General features: G+C 42.6%; 1 protein-coding gene across 1 annotated transcript in view; it reads right to left on the reverse strand.

Annotated features, from left to right (window-relative positions):
- The window catches only part of tnksa (tankyrase, TRF1-interacting ankyrin-related ADP-ribose polymerase a), a 136,795-nt gene that overhangs the window by 101,976 nt on the left and 12,537 nt on the right, over window positions 1-22,282 (reverse strand). The window contains exon 4 of the mRNA XM_015976763.3: window positions 15,607-15,702. Within this exon, the coding sequence (XP_015832249.3) occupies window positions 15,607-15,702 (96 nt within the window). The remainder of the gene's footprint in view (window positions 1-15,606; window positions 15,703-22,282) is intronic.

The raw sequence follows: 22,282 nt of genomic DNA on the forward strand, positions 1-22,282 counted from the left end.
CAAAAAGAGAAAGTCTGGTTTGAAGACGATTCCCTCAGATCAAATCAATTTCTGGAGTAAAAAGCTGAAGTCCTGCTTTGTCGATACCAATTTAGAGCATACATCTTGAGACAAGTCGGCTCTGATGTGACAAGTGAGACAGCCGCCGAGATTCTTCTCACTTGAATGAGCAGCTTTAGTAGCAAAGACAGCGTCTCTCTTTGTTGTTATACTGCCGGCAGTATTTTCAGTCAATGAACACTTCAGTTCTACTGTACTCAAGAGAATCTGCATTATGAAAACTGACAACAAAATGAAAAGCAAATAATACCGTTTAATCATTTAACCATGCATTTACAGAAATATCTAGCTAAACTAATAAAAAAATTATTTCAGGTCAATCAGCAATCTAATTATTTATCAGTATTGGCTGATAAAACCTCAGACTGTTACATAATGCATCGTAGACTGAATCGGGGGAACAGAAGAGGTAATCGAAGGTGTAACTTGATATTTGGTGAGATAATAACCAAAAGCTTTACATTATTATTTTTGTAAATGAGGCAACATTTTTCTTCATGAAACTGTTGTTACGGTTTGTGTCATTAGGAATGGCATAGTCTGGGAAGCAATGCAGAAAACCAGACCTTAGCAGACCAAGGAAAGAGGAATTGTGGGTTCGCACACAGATGTATGTTGGTGTTGACTTTGGTCCAGATTGGAGAATTGATCGTACTGAGGCCAAGAAGCAGCCAGTCTTTGAATACCAATCAGAGGTAATTAACATCAGCTAATGGACTGCCACTCACTCTCTCTGCTTGAGTTTCTCGACTCTACTCTTAATTCATTCCCAACATTTATTTTTTATTCTTTTGAATATATTTCAAGAAAGATTTCTCAGAGTTCTGAAAATGTTTACAGCTCTAAAATAGTGTTCATCTAATGAACTGTGCAAAATGATACCAGATGATTAAAAAATATCTATGAAATGAACCCTTGTTAGCAAAATAAAGACGGTGAGAAATGAGATGTGAATTATTTGCAGTCCTCATCTCACCAGTCCAGTAGAATATAAGGTGCTCACAGAGAAAATCAATCTTGCCACCATGTTTTTTATTTTTTTGTTATGTCTGTGGCCGAGGAGAGTATGAGTGGGTTTAAGGTGTGATGACTGTCACAAATAGCGGCTCTTGGTGAAGATGCAGGAACTTGCACTGAGTTTCAGGACACTAAAGTATATTAAGTCCTTTTTGGCTATATTCAGCACAGGTTTTAGAGCTCTGCCAGCATGGGAAGAAAAACAAACTTTTAGAGGTACTTTCCTTTAACTGGTCAAAACCAGTACTCATGTCTGCTATCACTCCTCACTGATCACTCTTTTGAAAGCATCCACTCCCATAAAAACAAACATACTGAAAAACATGCATAATTTTAGTCAGCCTAACTCTTGTTTATACTAATTTTCCACTTCCATTTTGGCACTTATTCATAAGGTACACTGCTCACAAAAATTAAAGGAACACTTTAAAGAAACACATTAGATACATCAGATCTCAATATAAAGTTGGATATCTATACAAATAACGACAGGGCAATGTCTTAGGAACAAAAGGATGCCAAGTATTTTAATGGAAATAAAAGTTATCAGCCTACAGAGGGCTCAACTGTGTAGACACCCTAAAATCGGAGTGAAATGAAGATGTGGCAGGCTAGTCCATCATTTCAAAAACTTAATTTCTGCAACTCAAATATCTTTTCAGTATCTTGTGTGGCCCCCACAAGCTTGTGTACATGCTTGACAATGTCGGGGCATGCTCCTAATGAGACAACGGATGGTGTCTTGTGGCATTTCTTCCCAAATCTGAGTGAGGGCATCCCTGAGCTCTTGTACAGTCTGAGGAGCAACCTGGCGCCGCCTAATGGACCGAAACATAATGTCCCACAGATGTTCTATTGGGTTTAAGTCAGGGGATCGTGAAGGCCATTCAATTGTTTCAAATCCTTCATCCTCCAGGTACTGCCTGCATACTCTTGCCACATGAGGCCGGGCATTGTCTTGCATTAGGAGAAAACCAGGACCTACTGCATCAGTGTAGGGTCTGAAAACGGGTTCAAGGATTTCATCTTGATACCTTATGGCAGTCAGAGCACCATTTCCTAGGCAGCAGAGGTCTATGCGTCCCTCCATGGATATGCCTCCCCAGACCATCACTGACCCACCACCAAACCTGTCATGTTGAACGACGTTGCAGGCAGCATAACATTCTCCTTGCCTTCTCCAGACTCTCACGTTTATCACAGGTGCTCAGGGTGAACCTGCTCTCGTCTGTAAAAAGTACAGGGTGCCAGTGGCGGACTTGCCAATTCTGGTGTTCTTGAGCAAATGCCAGTCGAGCTCTACGGTGCTGGGCAGTGAGCACAGGGCCCACTACAGGACGTCGGGCCCTCAGGCCATCTTCATGAAGTCTGTTCCTGATTGTTTGGGTAGTGACATTCACATCAGTGGCCCTCCGGACGTCATTCTGTAGGACACGAGCAGTGCTCAGACTTTTCTGCCTTGCACAAAGGAGCAGGTATCGGTCCTGCTGATGGGTTGTGGGCCTTCTACGACCCAGTCCAGCTCTCTGAGAATAACCGCCAGTCTCCTGAAATCTCCTCCATGTTCTGGAGATTGTGCTGGGAGACACATTAAACCTTCTTGCTGCAGCACGTGTGGATGTGCCATCCTGGAGAAGTTGGACAACCTGTGCAACTTCTGTAGGGTTAAGGAATCGCCTCATACTGCCAGTAGAGAGCCAAAACTAGCACGAGTGGAAAACCAGCCGAAAAAGATCAAGACGGAGAAACTTGAAATGACCTCTACATGTTAAACCAGTCCTGTTTTGAGGGTTTTGTAATTGTTGCCACTTTAGTGCACCTGTCGTGAAGTCCATGAACGCCAGTGCAGCTGAAAGTGATTAACAATGCCCTCAGCTGCTTAATTATCAGACAGGTTTAATTGATTTCATGCCAGGCCAAATAAAAAGTGTTCCATTAATTCTAGTGAGCAGTGTAGTTTGGATCCAGTCATGATTTCTACTCATTTTTACAGAAAGAGATAGAACCTTATGTTAATGAGGTCTTGTGACCATACATTCCAAAAATGAGTGTAAAATGTGGATCACTGACACCCATGGCACAGGCTGTAGACTGTTCAGGACTTATGACACAATTCAGACATTGAGAATAGGTCCATATTTACATTCAGATCATGGTCTAAAAGCCGATGCAGTGTAGGTCATAAGAAACTTGAAAGTCTCTTGCAGCTCAGTGGACTTTGAAAATAAAAAGAGGGGAGACAAAATGTATTAGGAGCAAAACTCTTGCAAATAGCCTATTTGTATATTGCATTTTTAGGGTTCTACAACCCCTCAAGGCGCTTCACAACACAATCAGTCATTCACCCATTCACACACACATTCACATGCTGGTGGGGATGAGGTATGATGTAGCCACAGCTGGCCTGCGGCGCAATGACAGAGGCGATGTCTGTCGAACTCTGGCGCCACCGGTCCCTCCTACCACCACCAGTTGGTAAGGTGGGTTAAGTGTCTTACCCAAAGGCACAACAGCAGCTTTCTGTGGTCAGAGCCGGGATCAAACATGCAACCTTCCGATTACTGGACAATCCACTCCACCTGAGCTACTGCTGTCCCAGTAGCTTATAGCATAAATTGCTGCTTTGAAAACCACTTGGTTGAAATTTAGCTGAAAAACAGCTTTTGTATTTGTTTTGATGGTGATATTTATGAGAATAAGCTTTGCTTCTGTTTTGTGTCCCACCCTCGTCTTTGAGGGCTGCAAATCCAGCAGATTTTAGAGCAGTGGTTTCAAATGTTGATTCAACCATTGAATCAAACCTGTTGCAGCAGGTAAACGACTAAATCATATTAGAGGGCCGGAGTCTGAGACCCCTGTTTGAGAAGAAGCTCTCCTCCTAAATATCTGATTCAGTGGTAAAATTACTTATTCAGTAATAGAGCCCTGCACGGGCCTAAACTCTGAGCCCGTGTCCAGCCCGTCCCGAGGAGGTGGAGCCCCAGCCCGACCCGGTCCAAGAAGGTTTTCAGGATTCTCTGGCCCGACCCGAGCCCGACCTTTTTTTTAACCTTTCATAATGTTTTAGCGTGATAGAATGCTCAGCATTCTAATTATCTGTGAGAAGCGTTCTGCAGTAAAAAAAAAAAAAAAAAAAAGAATGAAAAGAAAAACAGCATCAATGCAGCTTTTTTTTCTAACAGAGCGCATTTTTCGAGCGGCAGATGAAATTTACGAACACTATATTAATTGGATGAGTTTGTAAATTTAATCTGCTTTGAAAATGTGCTCTTGTGCAATTAGGAAAAAAAGCAGCATTCTAATTTTCAAACTGCAGAGCGCATTTTCAGAGCGGCAGATTAAATAAACGCCCCCAATTAGCATTTGTAAATTTAATCTGCCGCTCTGAAAATGCGCTCTCCAGTTAGGAAAAAAAACAGCAATGAATGCTGTATTTTTTTTACTGCAGAGCGAATTTATTCACAGAAAAATAGAATGCTGCCGTTTTCATGAGAATAAACGAATGGTTTCTGACATATCAAAGTGGATATAAAATGGCATATTAGAATAGGGGCACATGTTTCAATCAGCAGTTTGAGAATTTGTTTATATAGGCGCATTTATAAACCACACAGACCTTAACTAAGCTAACGGGGCGTGAGAAGCAGGCAGGTGCTGCTGCATTCAAGTGTTTCAGGTTTTTTTTTTTTTTTATTAATTTGATTAAAAATAAAGGCCCGTGTCCGAGGTAATTACACAGTCGTTGGTCCGAAGCTCAGCCCAAGGGCCCACGGGCCGGGCCGACCCGAGGGCCTGGGGCTTCAGTGCAGGGCTCTATTCAGTAGGTCACCAAGCTCTGCTGAACCCCGTTAATCACCCACTATTTAAATCAGGTGTGCTGGAGAAGAAAAACAAATAAAACATAATGGACGGTGGTCCTCAAGGACCTCAATGAACTGCATTGGTTTAAACTGAGAAAAATATCCAAAATTATTATCTGAACCATGTGATCCTGTCTAAAACTTTAAAGAGGTGAAAACAAAGTGAGAAATGTCAAATGTTGAATAGAAAATAAATAGCACAACCAAAAAGGTAAACTTCTAAAGAGGGAGACAGAGGACCCTATGGGTGACGCACATGACTACATAGACGCTCATTAAACGGTAAGGCTAGGAATATACTTGCTTTTTAGCTTTGACACAGAAGGCTGCATCTTGTTCAACACTTGGTGCTGCTGCACTGCACGTAGAACTGAAGGATACTGCTAGGGACCACAGTACAGAACACAAATTGGATAAGATGCCATATTTATGGGGAACAACTAAAACAAACATGGCAACAATAGAAGTGATCTGGAGCTGGTTAATTCTGAGATTGCGACAGAAAAAATACAGCTGTGACAGCTAAGCCAGAGACGGCATGACAAAAGTAAGAATGTCTCGCTCATTTTGTCAACTCCCCCAAATGGTTACTCGCATTCTGCAGCTTGTGAACGCGTTGCATTAATTTCAGAGGATGCACAGAAACGACGCTTGAAACAAATGCTAATTATGTGAGGCAGCCATGATAAACACACGTACATGTAATTAAAAGCAAGTATGTTCTGGCCCTAAAATTAAGTGAAAATTATAAAGCATAAAGGGAGAGATAGTGAGGTCCAAGAACAAGTCTTCAAGGTAAGAAGCAGCATAATGAAAGTGTCTTAATCACTGCGTTTGGTCCAGAAAAAAGATCAATCGTCCCCAACAGAGAAGATGGATGTAAAGACAGATCCCTCTGATTCAAACACTGGCTCACTAAGACTCCTCACATCATTAATGTTTTTCATTTTTATCCAATTACTTGTCCAAGGTCCTCTAATGAGATGTTTCAGACTGTTGGTGCACAAGCTGTTGAAGGTAAAGTTGGCTCCAACACAGACTTCTTACTTAATGTATAAAACAGTCAAATTTCTCCATTTCAAGTTGGATGTCAAGTTGTCAGATTTGATTTTTCTCAATCACAAACCTGAAGTCTTTCTGAAGAGAACATATTTCAACGATTAAAAAGGACTTAAAAAACATTAACTGGTTGTTTTTTTTGCCAAATTACCATGGCCTGTGCAAAACTGCATCAACTAACTACCAAAATAACCCAGCCAGTACAACATCTGTCCTATTTTACACCATCCATGGTTCCTTCTGGAATGGTGAGAGGAAGTTTAATAAAGTTAAAAAAAATGAGGCTGCTTTGTTTGATTCCTACTTTATTCAATGCGAGATGAGCTACAACAGTGGCATCACTCTTTTTAGCAAGCTCTACAAAAAGCCACATCAGAATGTTCTCTGAATTCATTATAGGCTCATTTTCTGTCTTCCTATGATGATAATAAAACACACTGCAATTCTGGCATGTGGAGAGTAATGAATAAACACAGCATCCTGGCTTAAGGCTGTTGTATTTCTGAAATAACATTATGAGGTTTTACAACTGGCTATAAGTAGTGCGGCGATACCCAAGTTAATTGAGCTGGAAATGTCACGTCTGCCAGAGTGTTAAAGAGATCTAAAGTAACTGAGATTAAACATAGATTAGGTTTTGATGAGATGAAAAAAAAAATTCAAAGCTTTAGACTAACAAACATGACCAAAGTCAGTTGTTGTAATTAGAATCATAATACAGTGGTGTGAAAAACTATTTGCCCCCTTCCTGATTTCTTATTCTTTTGCATGTTTGTCACACAAAATGTTTCTGATCAAACACATTTAACCATTAGTCAAAGATAACACAAGTAAACACAAAATGCAGTTTTGAAATGATGGTTTTTATTATTTAGGGAGAGAACAAAATCCAAACCTACATTACCCTGTGTGAAAAAGTAATTGCCCCCTGAACCTAATAACTGGTTGGGCCTCCCTTAGCAGCAATAACTGCAATCAAGTGTTTGCAATAACTTGCTACGAGTCTTTTACAGCGCTCTGGAGGAATTTTAGCCCACTCATCTTTGCAGAATTGTTGTAATTCAGCTTTATTTGAGGGTTTTCTAGCATGAACCGCCTTTTTAAGGTCATGCCATAGCATCTCAATAGGATTCAGGTCAGGACTTTGACTAGGCCACTCCAAAGTCTTCATTTTGTTGTTCTTCAGCCATTCAGAGGTGGATTTGCTGGTGTGTTTTGGGTCATTGTCCTGCTGCAGCACCCAAGATCGCTTCAGCTTTAGTTGACGAACAGATGGCCGGACACTCTCCTTCAGGATGTTTTGGTAGACAGTAGAATTCATGGTTCCATTTATCACAGCAAGCCTTCCAGTTCCTGAAGCAGCAAAACAACCCCAGACCATCACACCACCACCACCATATTTTACTGTTGGTATGATGTTCTTAGTCTGAAATGCTGTGTTACTTCTACGCCAGATGTAACGGGATGTTTGCCTTCCAAAAAGTTCAACTTTTGTCTCATCAGTCCACAAGGTTTTTTCCCAAAAGTCTTGGCAATCACTGAGATGTTTCTTAGCAAAACTGAGACGAACCCTAATGTTCTTTTTGCTTAACAGTGGTTTGCGTCTTGGAAATCTGCCATGCAGGCCATTTTTGCCCAGTCTCTTTCTTATGGTGGAGTCATGAACACTGACCTTAATTGAGACAAGTGAGGCCTGCAGTTCTTTAGAAGTTGTCCTGGGGTCTTTTGTGACCTCTCGGATGAGTTGTCTCTGCGCTCTTGGGGTAATTTTGGTCGGCCGCCCACTCCTGGGAAGGTTCACCACTGTTCCATGTTGTTGCCATTTGTGGATAATGGCTCTCACTGTGGTTCGCTGGAGTCCCAAAGCTTTAGAAATGGCTTTATAACTTTACCAGACTGATAGATCTCAATTACTTTTGTTCTCATTTGTTCTTGAATTTCTTTGGATCTTGGCATGATGTCTAGCTTTTGAGGTGCTTTTGGTCTACTTCTCTGTGTCAGGCAGCTCATATTTAAGTGATTTCTTGATTGAAACAGGTGTGGCAGTAATCAGGCTTGTGGGTGGCTACAGAAATTGAACTCAGGTGTGAAACACCACAGTTGGGTTATTTTTTAACAAGGGGGGCAATTACTTTTTCACACAGGGCAATGTAGGTTTGGATTTTGTTCTCTCCCTAAATAATAAAATCCATCATTTCAAAACTGCATTTTGTGTTTACTTGTGTTATCTTTGACTAATGGTTAAATGTGTTTGATGATCAGAAACATTTTGTGTGACAAACATGCAAAAGAATAAGAAATCAGGAAGGGGGCAAATAGTTGTTCACACCACTGTATTAGTTACAGGCAACATCAATTAATCCTATGTTCTACATTTAAATGGCAGAAAAGCAAAATCAATAATGTAATTAATAGAGATGACTGTTTGGCAACTGACTCACCAAATTGTAGCTCAATATCTGTAAAACTGATTGAGTTGTAGACCTGACCTGAGAAACTGTGTAATATTAGCTCTTTTTGAAATCAGTCATTCTGAGCTGGATTTGCATGCTAAACATTGAAATTGCCTTCAAACACCATTGCCTGCATTAGCCAGCAAAAGAGATGATTATACGTAAGAAAACCCCAGTCTCTTCTATGCTACAGGGAACATTTGTTTTCATGGCCTTGCCCAACATGGCTTGAGACCACTAGAAGGCTGCACTGACTGTGCAACCAGGAGAGAGCAGAGCACATCTCGGCTAATAGAAGCTAACTAACTTCACAACATGGCAGAACACGTTTGGGCTTGTGTAACTTTTGGAGTAAAATCAACAATACATTTCTCATTCATGAAGGGAGAGTGAACAGAGGTTGCAGAAGAGTTGAGTTGCTGTTACCCAACAATTTTTAATAGAAAAAAATGCTAAATTATTTTCTGCTGACATTTTTTATCAGTACTCAACCAAATTAGGTCCATTAGGTAAAACTTCTAACCAAAACAATGTTCACCAGCCCATATGAGAAAAAATTCATCATTTAAGAAATGCTGCAGTGTGTCATTTAAATATGTCCAGTGCTTTATGGGATATTTAGCTAACAGACAGGCAAATATACACAAGTACACACAAAGAAAAAGGGAAAACATTACCCACTTCTTGCTGAATTGCAATACTAAAGTCTACTCTTTGTTTTTCTGCATAAATATTACTGCAAGAATTGCATCACTGATGACATTTGGTGTACCATAAAAACCTAGCACACCAAATCAACGACGTAGCGCAGTGCTTCAGCAAACTATGCTACGAAGCACATCTCTGAGGTATTTCTTGTCATCAAATACTTGACTTGAGAACTGGAGCTTTGTTTGGGAGTCTACTCCTCTGGTGTGACATGAGTAGTAGTTGTGCTTGATGCTCGTTGCAGACTGAAGCGGCAAGCTGAACAAGTCCCTGGTTGTGTAAGGAAAGAGTTTCAAGGGAGCCTGAACAAAGTCAGCACAGCTTCTATCTTCATCCTGATTGGGAAAACAAAATGCCTGGTGGGTTTCCCAAAATACTGGAAACCAGCTGCACGAACGGCAGTGGTTGTCGCTTTTCTTTCCCCCCCCCCCCTTTCTCTCAGTAACTCTATTCCACGTGTCAATTTAACAGGGAACAGAGTTTATCATTTCTGAGTGCAGCTTGTTGGATTTGGCACAGCTGTATAGCTAATTTATGGCTCAATATAAGCTTTCATCACCCCAACAGTGAAGCTGAGAGCTGTGCTGGCTTGTTGCAGCAAGATGAGAACAGTGTAAAGCCTCTAGACGACACATGAAAAGGTTCATCGTAAAACACTAGATGGGTCCTAAGAACAATCGGATGCAGTCTCATAAATATTTTTTTTTATTTTAATGGCCAAGCTAAAACCTTCTATAACCTTTGAGCAATCCTCACTCATTATCCTATAACGAAAAAATTCTCTAAGAGTGGTGGATGAAACGCATCACTTCCTACAGTAATTACAATTATAGAGTTTCTCCAGAATGGCACAACGTGTGGCAGGATGATCGTTTAGGTAATTAGTGCTTGTCATTGAAAAATATATAGAAAGTCTGAAACCTAAAGGACTGTCTGAATGAAGTGAGGCAGCAGCTGTATACACACCTTTACCTTCCAATTATGCTGTTTGACAACAAAACCAGGTGATAAAGGTCTACGTGGATCTGAAAGAAGTACCTGTTTGGGGGGACTTTCAGCCTGAAGCATGACTCAACTGTCTGATATTTGAAGCAAAGATTATTTCTTGGTCACAATTTTCAGATTCTGTTCTTAAAAGAAAGTGGGCATCGAAACTACACGACTGGTTTTAATGCAGAAAAAGTGAGCATAAAGAAAATTGAGGGTTATGACAAAATACATGTCTTTTTATGTATGATCATTTAATTTGTCCACATTTAGAGTGAATTGTTGGTGCTAGTAAAGTTGTATGTTTATTTTGTGATAAAACTGGTTAGAATTGTCTTTATTATGTAAACTTAAAAAATGAACTTTGAATTACATATTGATCCCATGAGAAATAAACAGGTTGTACTTTTAGATAACAAACAGTAAAAACTGACACCAAAGATAGTTCCTGGATCGCTTTTTAAGTAAGCATCTATAAGCACTACCTTGTTAATTAGAGCCGTGGTTAACAGCCCAAAACACAATCTTCATTAGACGCTTATGACAATAATGATAAGCAGTTTGATGACTAAAAAAAAGGAATTAAATGTAAGGGTGTTTTGTTTGTTTTTACCATATTTTAACCTATGCAAATACAAGGAGGAGGCTTGTTAATAAGTTAGACATTTATTTTTAAAAACCCTTCTCTCAAACGGCCTCCAGACACTTTACAATCAAAGTAAAAGTTCTAAAAAATTAAAATAATAACACATGAACAGCAATTCATTAAAAAATTAACACTATATGCTTTTTAGTAATTGTTGTCTGCACAGTCTTAACTTCCATACCAAGCATATTTATGGTCGTTTTCTTCAAAAGGACTTCAAAATCAATAATAGCATTTATAGTTATTGATGACTCTAAACCTAAATTTCTATTTTCAAACTATGAATCAGCTCTCATTGTCGATTAAATAGATAAACTACTGCATGAAATACGTGTTGATGTTCATTTTGATTCAAGCCATGAAAGACAATCATTCTTCACAGAATGGCCGTGATGAATGATTGTCTTTGAGGCTGCCCAGCTCTTCACTGAAGTACCTCTACCCATTAACCACAGAGGCAGAGCGAAAGGGACCATTGATGTAATTCAGTGTAAAAACAAAAATGACCTCACAACAAAAAACCAATAGAGTCAGTGTCAAAACTCACAGAGACACAATGAACTCAATTTTGAATTATCTTTACTCGTGCACAACGACAATCAAAAACAAGCCTGATTCAAATCATTAATAAGCCGGTCTTCGAACCTCGTGGGATTTAGATTTTAGAGAGCTGAAGCTAACTGCACATTTCTGACCAGGGTGTCGAAGCTGACCAATCAGAGCTCTTATGGAGCAGCAGACCCATTTATCTAAGCTTTTCGAGATAATCTGTGAATATGCAGAGACAAACAGAACTGTTCTGGCTGCTTAATGGCGACTTTATGGGCTGGGAGAAGATAATCATCCCTACTGCATTTAAGAGGTCATTACAATGAATGATCAAGTAATGAGCTTTGAGTTTTACTGGGATGTTTGAGCAACTCCTGCTGGTCACTTGAGCTCTCTAGTGGCTTTTATTTTTTGGGAAGAATCTAACCCTACATGGTGGGAATCAGGCTCCTCAGTGTGATTTAATGGTGATTCAGAGGGCCCATCTGTGTGAATACTCTGTACTTTAAAAGCAAACACCTAAAATTGATTACACAACAATAACTTACTTAATAAAGCAAGAAAATAAACTTTTATTTAAAAAAATAAATAAATCTGTTTGCAACACTAAATTCACAGCTTTCATGCAAAATTTGCTCGCAGACTAAATCTTCTTGTGAACAACAGTGCTTATTCAGGAATAAAAATATAAGTATAAAGGGCCTTGAACCAGTGGGTTGTTTCCTGGCTCTGGTTTGCATCCCCCCAAGGGGAAAACTACGGATTTCAAATATCAAGTCAATGTGGAAGTGACAAAAATTGCAGTTCCCCTCTCATCGGCTAGGGGACAGCTCCAGAAAGGAGCATATTCCACTGACTACCATGTTAAGAAAAGCAAACTTCACAGCAGAAATAAACATATTTACAGCCTGGGTGATAACACTATTTTAGGTTTAATGAGTGAAGTTTACTGTTATAACAACTGTGAAGGGGTTGGATTTTTTTTGTAACTCATCTGTTTAGATGGAATTAAAACGTGGAAGACTTATGGGCGTGTCCAGTTGATTGACAGGTAACAGATGAGCCATCAGTGCTAGTGCTAGCAGTTTGCCTGGTTGCTTGCTTCAGGGAAAGCCTGAGCCTCGGCCTCACGTTAAACGTAGGGATGGACCAAAAATTCGGCTGCATACATTTTTCTGCCAAAAATGACCCAAAAGTGTATTTTTGGTTTTCGGCTGAAACCATCGACATAAATATACTGGACATCTCCTTTCCATAGGCTCCAATATCACGTTTTTGAGGCCAAATGGGAGGTGGCTACCACCGCCATTTTGACCGTGTCACAGGTTCCGTCAAGTCCAGACAATTCCACAAAAGGGAAGAGAGGAGGAGCTGAGGGTGGGGCTGTAAGGCTGGGATCAACTGACGACACCCGGTCGAACTAGCTACAAGCTAACCTGAAGCTAACCCTGGCTAACCCAAAGCTAACGCGGAGGTGGGAGCTAAGCTAATGGAGGTAGCAACCTAGCTACAACCAGAGTAAACTGTGCACAGCACCAGAGCTTCTGAGTCAGAGATACGCCGGGCTGACCGCTGGGTAAAACTGGGTGGAACACAGAGGTCTCCAAGACCTCCACAAGCCGGCAGCCCCATAGCAGACAAGCACCGCTGCGATCTGAGATGCGCAGAGCTGCCGCTGGGGAGAACCGGGTGGAAAGGTTTCCATCCCAGAGCTCCACAAGCCGTCAGCCCGCGCAGCAAACAGGAGCCGCGATCAGACAGAGATGGGAGGGGAGAGCCGGGTGGAAAACATCGGTCTCCCGAGAGCTCCACAAGCCGAAAGTGGGAACCCAGCTCCACCAACATGTTATATTTCAACCCATTTTCTGAAGTGCAGCATTATGTTAAATGCACTGGTTTTACCCTATTACATTTAAATTTCATGGTTAAACAGTACATGTTAAAATCTAAGCTCAGCTCGGCAGTGACCTAAAATACATAATACAATTTTACTTACCGAAAAAAATGAAGTGGAGACTCCTTGGACGCTCTATTAGTGCAATTAATGCCACAGCAAGTAATTTTGTCCAACAATTGCACAAATAATATCCAAACAAGAATACACAAACACAGAGACTCAAAATCCTGGAGCAGTTTCCAAGCCAGGCCAAGGCTCTACTGAGGCCTTTCCACTGAGCTAGCTCTGTGGTCACGTGGGTCGGATGCTCATTAATTATACAGAATTTTAGGCTTTTAATACAGTTAAACAGAAGAGTGAGAAAAAAATTCACCCCCCTCAGAGTTGTCATGAGTGTAAACTAGATAATTTAAACCAAAAACATGTATTGGAACCAGGCTGTAAACATGTTTATTTCTGCTGTGAAATTGGTATTTTTAACATGGGAGTCAATGAGGATTTGTTCGCTTCTGACCCCAGCCCCCAGCGGATGAGGGTGGAACTGCAATTTTTTTCATTTCCGGGTTTGCCTCAATTTTAGAGCCGCATTGTGGGGGCTTGGCTGAAACACCAAAATCACAGAAACAGGCCGTCGGGTGAACTTCGTTTTCGCCTCATCTCGCTCCACCATCATGTGGCAACTTGTTCTTTGCCTAACAAAATCAGTACATTTGTTCTGATTTCAAAAGTACAAAAGTTTTCCCCCTTTTAATAATACTGTTTTATTACAATCGCTGGAATATGCACATCAATTATGAGAACCGCTGTTTACTTCCAGTTTCTACCTCGTCTGCCCGACTTTTTTTTCTTCTCCTTTCACATTCCTGCTACGTTTGTCACTATTAGTGGTGTTTTCACCATCCTTTCTACACCCACCATGTCCTGAACACAGTGAAATAAGCTTTGGCTCATGTGTGTGAAAGGTGTTTACTCTCATGAAGCACACAGACCCTCTGTTGCTGCAGCTGCAGTGTCACTTTCTTTCTCATTGGATGAGTGAATATCTTCATCAGGGACAGAGGGTGAATATTACTCTTTAGAATCAGAGTCAGCCATTACCAAAGAGCTTTTTCAACAATGAACAGACCTGTCAGTCAGTGAGTTTCTCCTCCCTGATATATAATAATATTCACCCTCTGTGTGCTCCGCTGGTCTCCTCTCCTCAGTCGGGAGCAGTTTTCAAACTCAGTAAACTCAGAAAATTTAAAAAGAAACACACCCAGTGGTGTTGGTCAGCTTGAAGTTACACATCTCCACTATCTTCAGGTGTAAAGTAATAACTTCATGAGGGATTATATTTGCAGCAGTGGCTCGTTAAACGCTACATTGCGACTTTGGTGTTTAAAGTGTTAATTTTACTGTCAGCAGATTTTAGTGAGGTTAGTACACATCGTAGCCATAAATGCTATGGTTCTGATTATTGATGAAATACTTTTTTTCAGTGTTTCATTCGGCCAAGAATTCTTCTTTCGGTGCATCCCTAGTTAAACGTGATGCAGCCAAGGAGGCAGAGGGTAGCCAAGTCACTCAGCTGTTGGATTTTTTTGCTTAAAGCACATGACAACCTCCATTAGCTGTTTTTTAGTTCAGTTAGCTTGTAGCTACATCGGCTCAGAGTGTGATGGGTGTCAATCATCTTCCCTCATCCTCAGAGCAATGCTCTCAGCTACATTTTTGACGTGTGTTTTAGTCTCAGAAAAAACCTTGGTCACCTGCTTTCATTCAATGTAATGATCATTTAATAATCATTTATTGAGTTACTTTCATTATCATACAACTAAGTTACACCTTGGTTCTGAATATAAGCAAATCTTTTTTCTACAGACAGACAGAAGCTGTTATAATTTCCATATTCCACCAAACTAAAGCTTCAGCTTCATTAACTAACAGATCAGTGAGTGCAGCCTCAGCCAGAAAGAGTGACAACACACACCTAATAACCATGAGAAGTGACAAATAACAGAAATGCAGTGTCCAGTGTGTGCATGGGTGCACTCTGAGAATGAAAGAAGTGCAGTCTTGCAGAATGAGTGTGTGATAGATCAAACAGGAAAAGGTGATACAGCCTGCAGCTGTGGAGGAAAATAGGAAACAGATTGAAAGTTGTGGGGAAAATGTCAACAATGGAAGTGTGTAGAAACTAAAAGGACAAGCAGAGTGAGACAGCAGAGAGAGAGAGAGAGAGAGAGAGAGAGTGTGAGTGTGAGTGTGAGTGTGTGAGTGTGAGTGTGAGTGTGAGTGTGAGTGTGAGTGTGTGTGTGTGTGTGTGTGTGTGTGTGTGTGTGTGTGTGTGTGTGTGTGTGTGTGTGTGTGTGTGTGTGTGTGTCTGACCTGTGAGCACGGCCTTAGCGGATGGTTCAGCCAGGTCCAGGGCAGACTTGCCGTCGGTGTTGCGGATGTTGGGGTCAGCTCCGTGCTGCAGTAACACTGTACAACAGGGTAGACACAGACAGTAGCTGAGTTCCTGAACTGACATGCAAACTCCTCGACACACACCTCCTCCCAGTCCTCTCCCTCCTGCTCCTCCACCTCCTCCTCTCCCATAAACCGCTCTGCCTGAACTTCCTCCTTTTTCCCCTTCTTCATCTTCCACCGGTCCTCTTCCTCCACTGGCTGAGTCTGCAGGACCTCCAGGCAGCGTTTCTGCATGTCCTGCTTCATGCTTCTCTTCTCCTCCTCCTCCTCCAGCTGCTCCTCCTCTGTTGCTAGTGCTGCTCCCAGATGCCCCTGCCCTGCGAGCCATGCCACTGATGTAAACAGACATGCCAAAACAGAAAGCAGAGAGCCTACAGAGGAGCACACTGCCACAAGAAAAAAAAATTGTGGAACTGATTAAACGGCAACGTGACAAGCCACAAAAGCCATCACTCTTCCATGGAGGAGGGAGGGGGAGCCTCGGACCGAGCTAAGAAGATGAGTGAAAAGACGAGTGCAGGAGGAAGAGGCTGGCAGCTTCCGTAAATCGAGGCATCGGCAGCGGTAAACAGCAGTGAGGCAGCGCGAGTGGAGAGAATCTCGCCTCTCCGACTGACTGAGCGATGCAGCGGAGAGGAAGTTGAGAGAGAAGAGGAAAGGAGAGAGAGGGAGGAAGGGAGGAGATGAGGACAAAGAGGATAGAGGACAAAAAAAGAGGGGAGGAAAAGCAAAAACAGCTGGATTTGATCATGTGAAATAGAGAAGCGAGAGGAGAGGAGAGGAGAGGAGAGGAGAGGAGAGGAGAGGAGAGGAGAGTTCTGTTTCTTGCTAACAGGTATGAGCTGAATAACAAACTCTCCCTGCACTCAGTTTTGTTGTAAATTAGCTCTTTTGAGGCCACCGATGTCAGCTCTCTCACTGCCCTCCTCTCCTCCATAGTGACTGTCAAGCGGCTCCCACGGCTCATGCCCTTTGACTCACTTGCACTTCATGTTTCGCTGCTTAAACCCACCAGAGGAGGAATGGAGACAACCGGGCAGATATAATATGCACACATGCTAGTGTGCATAAATTACTTCTGCCCAAGGGCTGACGCAGACCTCCGTCACCTCACAACAAAAATATGATTTAGCTCTGCACCATTCCCCCTCCGCCCAGCTCCCGCAACAGACACCAGCTGTGAGAGGTTAAAGCCCATCCTGGTGCATTACTTTAGAACGCACAAAGGAACTGAAAACATCAGACAAGGTTCAGGAATAACAAAAGTCCTCACCCTGTTTCCTCAGTTTCACTCACAACTGTCTACATCTGATTCTGGCTTGGGTTTGTCTCCAGTGATTCCCGTAATAGCTGCTAAAGCCTTCGCCAAACAACCCAAATCCCCTCGTTTTTTGTGCAGGATTACTTTTCAGGACAATGTCAGATTTGCAGTCTTATGGCTGTCTGTGATGTGTGACAAGGCAGAAGGTAGCTGACAAACATAATCAACTCAAATATTCAGATTGCTTTTCTATTCTGGTCTCAGATTAGGCTTTCATAGTCGGAGACTAATGAGATTTAAAAAAAGAGAAAAAGTTCTCCTCTTGTAAAAGCGACACTTTCAGATTGGAGAAACGTTAAGATGCTCACGGTTATTGTGACCAAAATTACCACGGTTTTCGGTATTATCGCGGTATTTTTTTAAACGTGCTACATTTTCACACGATTAAATAAACCCTGTATGTCAGGAAATATTGTCCTCAGTTTGTCTAAATTTTGCCTAAAATGTGTTATTTTGTAATTATGTTGTGTATTTGTTTACATTTTTTCCCTTTAGTCTTTAAAATACCAATATTTGCCCATAACTTCTTATTTTTTGTCTGTTTGATGTCATCATTTTAAAAATATTAGATCAGATGATACTCAGTACTCAAGTCGCCTTCTAATCAGATACCTTTTTACCCTTACTTGAGTAATAAACACTATATCAGGAAAATATTGTCCTCGGTTTGTGTCCTTCCAGTGAGCTTTGCAGATGTGGGAAAATGTCATCAGGCAGTAATCATTGTTAAATTCATAATCATTCTCGGAGAGAGACCAACTCTTACCTGCCCCTGGGAGCCCCGTAATGCATAGCGTCATTTCAACATGGGGGTATACCCGACACGGTTTATATGCAGGTAGCGGCGCTGCGGCTGCTTTGTATAGCGACTCGTGCATTCTCCCTCAACCCAAATCCTTGGATCACGCATTTTAGCTAAAACGCTAACGTTAGCTTGCCTTGCGTTGACTGTAGAGTTGTGGGTGATGGTCACGCAGATGTGTCATGAGATTTGAAGCGTTGCTGCCTTTCACAGACACTTTTTCTGCACGTGCTGCAAACAGGATAGCCGTCCTCTTATCAACTGTCCTACGGCATTCTTCAAATATCCAAAAGATGCCCGTACTTCCGACTTTGTCTTCTTTGAGGGATAAAAAATGTCCTCCTGAGTGCTGCCGTCTCCTCCTTTGGCCATTATTTCAGCTTTAGCTTCAAGAAAGTTTTGGTTGTAAACATCAAAGCGCGCATGTCAGAACACCGGCAGCTTGGAGAGATGGCGCTTGCGCACGGTCACGCTGCGAGCTGCTCGTCCTCTTTACGCACTGATGCCTTGCATTTTATCGGTTTTTACCGGCGCGTGAGACGTCGGCCTGGATCCCTGAACAAGCGGCTGGCCCGATCCGGCCCAGCTTCTGACCCGATGGTTCCGAGATGTCTCCTGGATTACTCGGCGCCCTGCCCAGGGAACTCGGCCGGCTCTGATGGTGTATCGGCACCGCGCCACGGCCGATCGGCTCGAAGATCACGCCAGACTGGGGTTTGCTGGGAGAATCTGCGCTCGGTTACGGGCACAGAGTTAGAGGAGACTGGGCCCATGCGCGATCTCTATGCTGCAGCCCCGCTGCAGACCCAGTTTGGTTTGGTCAATGCCAGGTCTGTGCTGAACAAAACTTTTATTCTTCGTGACTTTTTTATTCAACATGACCTGGGTTTTCTCTGCATCTGTGAGTCCTGGATCCCGTTTGGCGACACAAGTTCCCTACTCGAACTCATACCACCTGGCTGCTCGTGTTTTAATATCCCCAGATCACGGGGCAGAGGTGGAGGGCTGGTTGTTGTTTTTAAATCCAGCTTTCCTTGTAAACAGCTTACACCCACCATGTCATTTTCTTCCTTTGAACTGTGCTTATTTGAACTGTGCATCTCCCCCCGCCTGCTCGTTGTGCTGATTTATCGGCCTCCAAAGACTGACTCTAACTTCCTTAATGATTTCTGTGATCTTGTGGCAGACTGCATCCTAAAATATGATTATGTCCTATTTTTGGTGATTTTAACATCCATATCTGCTGTCCTGATAATGTGCTTGCTAAAGGTTTTTTTAATTTGCTAGAGTCATTCAATCTAACTCAATGGGTATCATCCCCAACTCATGCCAGGGGTCACACCCTGGACCTGGTTATCTCTTATGGTCTACCCATCATGAACCTTGTGACTTTGCCTCCTGTGTTCTCTGACCACTCTCCAATACTCTGTGATGTTACGTTGCCATGTCCTGTCCCTGTGTGTGAAGCTCCAGCTACTAGGTTCAGAGCCCTGGATGCAGAAACTATTTCAAAGTTTGTGGACTGTATGTCCGTAAGGTTAGAGACCTTTAACCCAGATCCATCTAACGTTGATCACTATTCACATCACTTTGATGTACTTTGTAATCAGGTCCTGGACGTGGTTGCCCCTCTCAAACTTTGCAAGTCTCGGCCTAGGAGGGAGCCTTGGCTCTCTGATGTCACACGGGCTTGTAGGCGGGCGTGTAGATCCTCTGAGAGAAAGTGGAAAAAGGATGGCCTACAGGTCTCGCGTGAGTTGTTCAGAGCATCTCTGGTTGCTTATCAGGATGCAGTGAGGGCTGCCAGAATGGCCTATTTTGCAGACATCATTGAGACAAACTCCAATAATCCTAAGATTCTCTTCAAAACGCTAAACTCAGTTCTGGTGTATCAGGAGCCTAGCACCATGTCTCCTACAGCTGCTGGAAACTCTGAAGCTTTTCACAAATTCTTTGTTGATAAAGTATCAGGCATTAGAGCAGCTATTTCTGGTAACTCTGTTGACCCTGTTCCAGTTCATCCATCACCACCCACCCTGAGCTCCCTCAATACTGTTTCATACTCTGAGTTGAATAAGCTTGTTGCGAGGCAGAAGCCATCTGGCTCTCCACTTGACGTTCTGCCGCCTCGTCTCTGGAAGGCTGTCTTTCCGTGCCTTGGCCCTTCACTTGGTCAGATTATCAATGGGAGCCTCAGCACAGGTGTGGTCCCAGCTGCTTTGAAAGCAGCAGTTATTCGGCCGACCCTGAAGAAACCTGGTGCTGATGTCTCTGTGATAGAAAATTACAGGCCTATCTCTACCCTGCCCTTTACATCAAAACTGCTTTAGAAAGTCGTTTATCAGCAGCTGGTCTCACATTTAGCCGACTCTGATCTGTTTGAGGTTTTCCAATCAGGGTTCAGGTCTGGCCATAGCACAGAGTCTGCTCTACTGAGGGTCCTAAATGACATCTATCTATCACTAGATCACGGAACATCTGTGCTGCTTCTGTTATTAGACCTGACAGCAGCCTTCGACACAGTTGACCACGCGATTCTACTTGATCTCTTGGAACGATGGGTTGGGATCAAAGGGTCAGCTCTGGATTGGTTTAGATCATATCTCCACGACGGGACATTCTGTGTTAAACTGGGTGATGTTTTTTCTTCTTGGGAGGGGCTCCGGTGGGGGGTCCCGCAGGGGTCGATCCTTGGTCCACTTTTGTTTGCCATTTATCTGCTACCTCTGGGGTCAATCTTTCGTAAACATGGCCTATCATTCCATCTGTATGCTGACGATTGCCAGATTTACTCTCCATTGTGTCAGGAGAAAGGTCACTCTATTCAGTCCTTTGTCTCCTGTGTTAATAAGGTGAAGTCTTGGCTAATGTCCAACTATCTACATCTGAATGAGGGAAAGACAGAGCTCATTGTTTTTCACCCCAACAGCAGGAATGTGGATCGTTATGCTGATCTTGGCCCTCTTTCTCCGTACTCAAAACCAGTTGTTACCAGTTTGGGGGTGAAACTTGATGTAGGACTTAAATTTGATGCTCACATCAATTCTGTGATCCGGTCCAGTTTCTTTCACCTGAGACGCCTTGCTAAAATCAAGCATATGCTGTCGAGAGCCCACCTGGAGCGGGTACTGCATGCCTTTGTAATTTCTCGGCTTGACTACTGCAACTCTCTCTATGCAGGGTTGTGTCAGTCAACACTGCGTCGCCTACAGGTTGTGCAGAACAGCGCTGCCAGGTTCCTGACTGGGACCAGGAAACGGGACCACATCAGTCCGGTTCTGGCCTCCCTGCACTGGCTTCCGATTTCCTATCGCTCACAATTCAAAATACTCGTCTTTGTTTATCATTTCTTCCAGGGTGGTGCTCCCCCCTATCTGGCCACACTCCTAAACAGACATTCCCCATCACGCGCTCTGCGCTCCTCTGACCAAGGCCTGCTCGCTGTCCCTCGGTCTAGGTGTCGTACCCGTGGGGACCGGGCTTTCTCAGTCCTAGCACCGTTACTCTGGAACCAGTTGCCACCCTCAGTTAGGCTGTCCCCTTCTCTGCCAGTCTTTAAGAGTCACCTAAAAACACACCTCCTCCGCTTGGCGTTTCCAGAACATGTTTGATTATGGCCCTCTATTATGTTGAATCCATTCCACAGTTTTCATTGGTACACTCAATCCATCCACTCAATCCAATTGTGTCTCACACATTTGTATTTTACCGGAATGTTTCATCTATCTTGTAATTTCCATTTTGTATTTTGTAATTTGTATTTTGTAATTTGAATTTCTTTTATTGTTGATTTATTCAGTATAATTACTTACAACTGTACCATGTTCAGCGCTTTGGGCTTCCTGACAGGGTTGCGGAAGGCGCTTTATAAATAAAGCTTTGATTGATTGATTGATTGAACTTCAGCAGATGATACGGTGGCTGGAAAGGGTCACCGCGCCTACACCGCAGCCACGGTAAACCCACCGAGATAATATAGTTTTTTTTTAAAACAAGACGGTTATTATTATTGTCAACTTTTTTACCGGGGTTTACTGCTACACCGGTTACCGTGACAACCCTAACACACACACACTCCTGCGGAGAAACATACCGTTTCCATAATTGTAAATGCTGTTTTTACAGCAAAAGATGGATTTAATAAATGTGAATACTAACAAATACACAGCAACAGGATCAGTGCAGTTTATGGTATCAACAAGCGGGGCAAACTGGTTACAAACGCACGTATGTACACATACACACACACATACAGCAAGGGCACGGGGGGGGGGGGGGGGTTGGAAAACAGTAGGCGGGGCAGAAGTGCTTGTTGAAAATTCTTGCCTGATGTGAACACAGGAGGAGCAGACGGCGCACGAATTTTGTGAGAAATTCACTTTGCGCCAACATTTTTAACAACTGGACGTCATTTAATTCATTTTGAACATTTCGCTGGATATTTCCAGAGATTGACGGCTAAAAACTAC

Source organism: Nothobranchius furzeri, chromosome 6, assembly GCF_043380555.1.
Source record: "Nothobranchius furzeri strain GRZ-AD chromosome 6, NfurGRZ-RIMD1, whole genome shotgun sequence".
Taxonomy (NCBI): Eukaryota; Metazoa; Chordata; class Actinopteri; order Cyprinodontiformes; family Nothobranchiidae; genus Nothobranchius; species Nothobranchius furzeri.